This window comes from Convolutriloba macropyga, chromosome 6, assembly GCF_964194025.1.
Source record: "Convolutriloba macropyga chromosome 6, txConMacr16.3, whole genome shotgun sequence".
Taxonomy (NCBI): Eukaryota; Metazoa; Xenacoelomorpha; order Acoela; family Convolutidae; genus Convolutriloba; species Convolutriloba macropyga.
This window is the reverse complement of record NC_134473.1, coordinates 28,838,444-28,846,811: the sequence shown is the minus strand read 5'-3', so window position 1 is coordinate 28,846,811 and position 8,368 is coordinate 28,838,444. Positions and strand designations below refer to the sequence as shown.

General features: G+C 34.7%; 1 protein-coding gene across 1 annotated transcript; it reads left to right on the top strand.

The window, feature by feature from the left end:
* Positions 1-4,188: 4,188 nt before the first annotated feature.
* Positions 4,189-6,883, top strand: LOC142340915 (UDP-glucuronosyltransferase 2B9-like). The gene is made up of 2 exons (XM_075391693.1): positions 4,189-5,884; positions 6,313-6,883. The coding sequence occupies exons 1-2, from the start codon at positions 4,789-4,791 to the stop codon at positions 6,756-6,758; spliced, it is 1,542 nt and encodes a 513-aa protein (XP_075247808.1). The 5' UTR covers positions 4,189-4,788; the 3' UTR covers positions 6,759-6,883.
* The last annotated feature ends 1,485 nt before the right edge of the window (positions 6,884-8,368 follow it).

The following is an 8,368-nucleotide window of genomic DNA, read 5'->3' as shown; positions in this document are numbered from 1 at the left end:
CACATTGTTCCGTTTCTCCTTGATGTCTGCAACTTCATTCTCATATGCATCCTTCAGCGCCTTGTGGTTCTTCTTTTCATCATTGCTCTCCCCACTGGCTAGTGGTGCAGGCTCGTTGGGTTGCTCCTCTGTCCCAAGTAGTGATTTTTAGAGTCCCTTCGTCTGCATCATTGCCACAAATCTTGTGCTCCAGATTGGAAAGTCCTGTGCCTTTCCTGTGTAGGTCAGCAGCTTCAGTGTCTGTTGATCCATCGTAATTTGAGCAGGCAAAACAGTTGTGAAAAGAAAAGATACTAAGCAGAAAAGGATTATGACTGTCAACAGCAAATTAGTTTTGTTTCAGAAATTAGTTTTAAGACTGAGAAAATTGCTGGGCCCATAACCTCGAATCAAAATTATAACAAGAGTTGAAAAGAGAGCGGTGTTATGCGGAAATTGTTTCCGCACTGGTTCCAAACGTGTCTGAGCAGCTATTGTTTATTGAGTTTTATGCTCCATTTGATGTGTTTTTCGTTGTCGCTTTACGCTTTCATTAATGACATGTCCTATTGGCTTCCTTTTAGGGCATTGGTATGGTAAATCTCTAATGTTTTCTGTTGATATTTTTGGTTTTTTAGTTTATAGCCATGTGAGCATGAATTATTATTGAAGTTTTGAGTTTCGCCCTTATCTGTTGTTCTTTGATGTCTTTTCAATTAGATTCATTGATTCTCTCGTATTTCTATTGACTTATTTAACACTTTTCGGACTTATTTGCTAATGTTTGTTTTCTGTTTTAGTATTCTCAATTATTATAAGGGTTAATTGAAAGTCCTATTGGTTTTCTGGTGCGGAATTAGTTAGAGTTTTTTTGATTTTTGCAGTTGATTGTGTCTGTTTTTTTTATAATTTAAAAATGTGTTTCTGTAAATGTTTTCGAGTTTTTGAGGTTTCAGTGTATTTTCTATTATGTGGTGTCTTGTCCGATTTTTTGGACTCAATCTTGACAGGAGTTTTGTTAAAGCATAACAGGAGGTTAATAATGTTTTGAACTGATAGCTAATGGTTTTTCTATTTCAAATTAATTTTTTAAATCTTTTGAGGATTTCTCTTGTTCGTTTTCGTTGTTGACTTATTTTTTTTAAGTCTGATCAATGACATGGCTTCCTAATGAAGCATAAATGATTTCGGTTTTTTATTTAAGCCACTGACTACAGATTGTTTGACTCTGATTCCATTTTCTTGAAAAATTAGTCGTCTTTGTTTATGTTGTCCTTTGTTTGCTGAGTTTTTGTTGTGACACAATATTTTTGTTGACTTTTGAAAAGTTTAAATGAATCCTCGAGTAATGCCTTGCCTTAATATTTTGTCTTTGTTATTTTTTACTTTGTCTGTTTTTTCTCTTTGTGATATTATGGAAAATTGCTAACTGCTTTCTAAAATCAAATAGTACGATATGTTAGAAGGTTTTTTTCATATAGTTGCATGCTCTAGTTCTTCGACGACTAGAGTTTTCATAAATCTTTTGATTTTGCCCTTTTCGTTACCGTTTTTTTTATCAGTTATCAGCCAATTTGCTGTATTGAGGGTTCGCAGGGCGCGCTGTGAAAACTGATTAAATAAGTTTCTTGTTGGATGTTCTTCACAGCGCTATTTTTGGGGAACATTTTTGGGATTAATTGGCGAATTCTTCCGGCACTCTGCTGGTTATATTCCTTTATGCAGATCCTCAGATGTATTTGACAATAGTCGTGAAACAGTGAAATGAAAATGTTACACAGTGAATATATGGTCTGTTTGTTGTCTAGACAACTTGCGCGTTCTACTTTTAAAGCAAACTCCAAAAATTTTACACTTTGCATTTTAAATTTTTGATCCGCTGTCAACAGGGAATTCCTTGTCATAAGTAGAAAATGAAAAAAGCATTGATAGTGGCTGGATTTTAGGTAAAGTGGGTCAGTTTTAACTTTCAATTACGAATTTAAGTCTCCATTTTCCGCTGGACTAAAAAAATTCTCTACTAAAATAAAAATGAACTGATTGACCAATAAATTTTCAAAAATTATTACATTTATGTTTATTTTCCCAATGTTGGATTTCGACAATTTACTCTATATTTTTGTAACTCATTTGGTTAGTCAGGTTAAGCTCCAATTTTTTTGAGAGCACCCATTTGGCATTCGAGAGTGGATTGACACTAAAATTTAAACATTTTTTTTAAATTGAAAACTGAATATTCGAGCTAGATAACGTCTAAAACTTGAACGACAGGCAAACATTAAAAGAACCATCTTTATTCAAGATAACAGTACGTATTTTCAACGATAAGCTCTTATTCGATTGCATAACAATCCTCTTATTCGTACACATAAGATATCTAAAGTAAAACTGGCGGCAAAAGGCTAAACAGGACCTGTTGGCCTTTTTTGAGCCAATAGAGGTCAATTCAGTTCATGTGTGACGTAATTTGGCCTTGCTTTGATAAAGCATTCAATGCGTTTTGTTACTGTAATTATTTTATATCCAAGTCATCTTAGTCTAAATCGGGCTAGTTTAGCTTAAATCCGCTCTCAAACGGTTTGTTGCTCAAGGCACATGTATTAAAATACGGATTTTGCTTCGGAGGGTTTGACGAGGTTGGGCTCGAACCACCAATACTGCGCTATGGTTGCTTGTTTTGTTACGCATACATATACAATTTTAAGTCGCTTACATTTCTCGCTTACATTGCTCGATGTATGCATTTGTATTCACAACACTGAAAAATCCATCCAGATTTCGTCGACCGCAAGAACACGAAAGCTCGGCCGCAATAAACCCCTGAATAGTTGCTAATGAAAACAAAACGGAGTTCTGGGATTGTACCTGAAGGAAATATCGATAAGTGATTGAGAAAATTAACGAAAATATATTTACATCGAAGATATCAGACAGTTGTCCCAGATTTACTGCTTTTTTGTTCAAGTCCCTATAATTGGTCCCTTTCTTCAATTATAAACAGGAGAATCAAACAACATTTCCAGCTTACTTGTTAAAATTGTTCCAATTAGTGCCACGGAAATTTGTGGAAAATCAGATGAACTGATTTTTTACGACGTCTTTTTTTAGCCGCAATATTTAGTTTTCTTGCGTACGTTCGACTCCTGAGGCTACTTTGTTTTTTCAACACTCATTTGACATATACGATGATGAGTGGCACACTCACGTTTGTCGGTATACGTTGCTGATCTGATTGTATGTGCGATATGAGAATAGTTGTGTTGATGTACTGAGTCGTTCAATAATTAGGTTTGTGTGTTAATTGAACATATAACATACTGGCCGATTTTTAAGTTTTATCGAATTTTACATAAAAGATAAGTAATCAATTTTTTTTTGTGAAAGTTAAAAATAAACAGAAGTTTTTGATAAGGACTATTTTGCGATACGCCTGAACTGTGAATGTCTTTGTTAAGTTTCCTTCCCTTTAATTACAACCGATTTTTCTCAATTGAAATTTTCACATGAAAACTCAAATACTTCTGCCCTTTTAAACAAATTTTACATGTCGAAGCTCAACAATTTTTTTCTTGATAGTTAACGAAAATAATCGAGTTTTCAGCTTATCATAGGATCCATGTTAAGCTTTAGTTTGAGTAACACTTTCAGTCTGTAAAAAAGTAACAACAAGTGCCAATCTTAACCTTACAATTGCAATATTTATCACGTTGGTATTTGCGAATTCTTTTATATATAAGCGCAGAGTACTAAAAGATTATCCATTAGTCCAAAGAAACTTTATCTCTGAGAGAAATTGAAATTTTTTCTGCGAGCGTGAGTGGTATCTTGGAACATTCTGTGCTACACAACACCGACTCACACGAGGCGTCGTGGTCACTTAGCTTAGATGTTTAAGGCTATAACAATGTTCGCAATTAGTGATGTGCATTTTCCAAATCCAAATTTCTCGTTAATCAGTGTTTTTCAAACTTGTGGAGGGCGCGTTTTAAGTTCAGAAGAATTATTTTTGTTTGACTGAGGTTTAAAGTAATTATAAAAGTAATTTTAAATTTCAAGTCGGTTGAACGAAAATATAACGAAATCAGCTCGAGTAAACTTTTCCTCATCAACCCTGCTTGAGCTGGTTTTCGTTACATTCCATTCTGAGTATTTGTTTAAAATTCGTTTCCCATCAATTTTTTAGTAACAATATACATTGTAAAAACGCACTTTTTTAAGCTGAATTAATAAACTGCTGGTTGTGTATCAGAACGTTATATAATGACTTGACGAAGCGTTGAAAAATGTATTCTGATCTCTTAACGTTTATAGTGCTGCTATATCTTGCTCGTATAGATGTGTTCTGTAACTATCACTAGAAACTTAGTAGAACGTTGATTCATAACCGAAAATGTTTTATGTTAAATGCTTCTTGATTAATAAAGCTTCTTCTATTTGTTTTAAATAAATTTACGCTGTAATTTACGCTGTAGCGAATATAGCATTTTGATCTTGCATTTTCCAGAATCTGAAGCAAGAATAAATTTTAAATTATTGCTCCTAATCCTGACATTTTTATCTTATTTTTTTAAAATGTGAAGGCATAGCTATGAGTTGATAATCTAATTTGGTTTAATCATTGTCTTACTAACTCGACTAGTAATATTCATCTGAAACTGTTGTCTGAACGTAAACTCTGCTTGCTACATTTGACCAAGAGTTCAGCTGAACTTTACACAACTATGCGTGTAAGTAAATTGCAATGTCCTTCGTACTTTCTTAACAATCATTTCTATTCTTGTATTCGTTTACAAATTTGATGGCAAGAAAATGAAGTGTTTACTGGCGCTTCTGCTGTTTAACCATCTTTTCATTGAAGTCAATTCCTTAAATATTTTGGGAATATCAACATGCTATACTGGACACATTACACCTTCATCGGGTATTTTCCGCGCGCTTTCTGCTAGAGGTCACAGTGTCGAAGTTTTTGTCGCAGCTGATTGCTGCGAATCAAAAGTATCAAAGCTGTTCAGTAATTTTTCCAGCTGTTTCAGCGCTCCAATTTATGAAGTACAAGCACTAAAAGCGGATAGCCAAATAGAAGGTCTTTTCCAAATGCAAGACATATTTTACGAAAAGGGGACCCGCGTTGCATTTCACAAAACACGCGAGTTCTTGGAAAGTCATCATAATTATGACGTAATTGTGACCGACTATGTGCTGTTGGGATCATATTTAGCGGCGGAATTGTTTAAAATTCCAGTTGTCGCACATTACGTAGGTCCCTTTTCTGTACTTTTGGAAGCTGAACCTGACGAAATAATGAGTTTAGTTTATATGCCTGAGACTATGTTGCCCAATTTTGTGCTGGAATTGATCAAATTTGCTACTGGGTGTATATGGCATTATTTTGTGTCCGAAAAGATTTACGCTGAAGTTAATCAATTTTATGACGAGTTCCCTTTGGAGCCTAAGCTGCGTGATGCGGGAATATCGTTCGGACTGCCCTTTGTTTATTATTACATGTTTTCAAATTTTATTCACATGGGACCGCCGGACGTGTTTTTGACGAATGTTCATTTCATGCAGTACAAAAATAACATTCATCACGTAGGATATATACCCGATCAAACATGTTTCAAACCGTTAAGTTCAGAAATTGAAGCTTTTGTGGAAAAAGCTGACAAACCAGTTGTTTATCTGTCATTGGGAACGTTATTTACGATGGAAATAACTAAGTTGGAAAAGCTTTTGTCTGATTTCGCTGCCCAGAAGAAGTATGATATCATTTGGTCGGCTTCTGATTTTTACTACAATGAGTTGAAAGCAAAAGGAATTGACGGAGGGAATGTTTTGCTGGTGACAAATGTAGCTCAGCTGTCGTTATTGATGAAGGAAAAGGTCAACGTGTTCGTCACTCATGCAGGTAATAGTAAAAGAAAGTTATTGTTCAAATATTGATAAAAAGGCAGATCGCTACCTGCTCAGCAAGTTTGCGAAATTTTAATGAAGGTGCAATTCAATGAAGTTGGTTGCAAACTATCGAAAGTTTTAGAATTGAACTAAAAATTGACAAGCGCCAGGAAAACGACATCTTGTCCTGCTCTATATCAAAACTGCTGTCTAGGCCACCCATTGATGTGAAAGCGAGATTTGATTTTTTTTCTGTAATTGCGATGTTTCAATGAGAGCTATGGATTAAGTGAGCTGTACATCCGTCAAAATACTAGTGATTGCAATGCTGCTCGGCATGAAATGTTGGAAATATAATTTTGTGGTTTAACTTTAAAAATAATTTGAGAAAAAACTTCTGAAAAGAAAACGGCTGTTCAAGAACTATGTTTGAATTCACAGGAGCCAACTCTGTACAAGAAGGAATATATTCCCAGACTCCAATGTTAGTCTTTCCTGGTTTTGGTGATCAACCGGCAAACGCTTATCAGCTTGTCCAGAATAATTTGGCTCTGCCTCTGGTCGAACTTTCATTCGCTGAAATATCGCGCAAAATGGAATTGATTCTCTCGCCTGAACAAAATGCACAAATACGCGACAGCCTGAAAAAGAGCAAGAATATTATGACGTCATTGGGTGGCTTTGACAAGGCGGCTGAGATTTTGGAACAAGTTGAACGGGGCGAGATCAAAGCTGTGGACCCACCCCCTTTGGTTAATCTCACACGTCTGATGTATACTGCATTGTTCGGGCTTACTGCTTTCTTTTTGATATGCGTCAGTGCTGTGATTGCTTTTATTTGGTTCTGCTGCTGCAAAAACAGAAGAGCGAAGACTAAAACCTCTTAAGCAATAGAATTGAACAAAGCATCTCGGACGGTGGAACATGACAGTAAGGATTTGTTTTGATAGACTCTATCAGTCATTCAAGCAATCGTTATCTTTACTTGTTAGAAATTTAATCATTGCCATAATCTTGATATTCGTCAAAAACTTATTTTTAATTTATACATAGAAAATTATGAGCCGATGTATTGGCAAATTAAAACACGACAATCGCCCTAGAAAATTTGGAGTGGATTAGGATTAAAGTATTATGGAAAACTCGAAGAGATTGTCTTGCCATGGCTGAACCTGATTGATGCTAAACAACACGGACTGTTGACATATCTTTGATACAATAAACGATTTATAAATGTTACCTTGTTAATAGCCGCGAAGCGATAGCGGCTATTATTGGGGACATCATGGTTTTTACAATCCAAGAATTGGATTGTATTGGTGCTGTCTTTTGTAATTTTTATAAGATGTTTTCCCACCTTTTTTTCATGACTTTGAACTTCAAAACGGGATAAACAGGTGACGCTCAGCGGGCATCAAGTTTCAGAGGCCCTTAGCTGCGTTTAGTAGTCTTTCAAGTACTTAAATTGGTGAAGCTACTGGGAAGGCCGTAATTCAAGGTTAAAAGGTCTTTTCTAGTTTTCGAGCCCAAAATGTTGCAATTTTTTTGCGTTTTTTTTCGCCATTTTTCGTTAAACCAGTCTACAATTGAGGTTTGTAAAAGTTGATAATGGTGTTTTGGAAGACATGTTTACTTTTTATGACCATTTTCAGAGCTATATGTTTTGGTACTAAAAACATAAACAAGCAATTTTATACTAATTTTACATTTTAAGTTGAAAAAAATTTTGTTATTTTTTGAATTTTTCAGCCCTCGGTGTCAAGGAACCTCCTCTAGAGTTTGATAATAGTTTACTGCATAATTTCTAGTTGTAATAGAATTGTTTTCAACAATTTAAAATCACGAAATTTAGCAATTTTCTGATAATTTTTTAAATATTTATTGTCAGTTTTTCCAGCCCCAGGTGCCAAGAAACCTCCACTAAGATTTGATTATGGGTTACTGAATATTTTATTTTAGCCATAGAATGGTTTTCAACATTTTAATATCACAAAATTTAGCAATTTTTTGATACTGCAATTTTTTTCGAGTTTTTGAAAATTGTCATTTTTTAAGGCTTTTCTAGCCTGAAGTTTCATGGAACCTACTGGAGGGTTTGATAAAAAAGGTTACTGCACAGTTTCTAGTGGCAATGAAGGAGTTTTTAATTTTTAATGTCGAATTTTAGCAGAATTTTTAAAATAAAGCTTGCAATTTTGCGAGCTTTTTTTGAAAATTTTTTAACAACAAATTTTTCCGGCACAATGGGCCGAGGAACCTCGTCTAGGGTTTGATAATAAGTTACTGCAAAGTATATAGAGGTAATGGATTGATTATCAATATTTTAATAACACGAGTTCAAGCAAATTTTTTTATGAAATTCTTTTTTTTTCAAATTTTCAAAAAGTTGTATTTGGAATTTATTGAGCTTTATGAGCCACGAAAGCTATTTGAGGCTTCAAATAGTGATACTAGATAGTCTCTGGAGACAATGAATTGGCTCTGAAGATTATAATAT

Bases quoted from the DNA above. Each gene is read 5' to 3' on its own strand.
- LOC142340915 (XM_075391693.1), top strand. From the start codon at position 4,789: ATGAAGTGTTTACTGGCGCTTCTGCTGTTTAACCATCTTTTCATTGAA. The intron at 5,885-6,312 runs GTAATAGTAAAA...TTGAATTCACAG, and splicing joins CGTGTTCGTCACTCATGCAG to GAGCCAACTCTGTACAAGAA.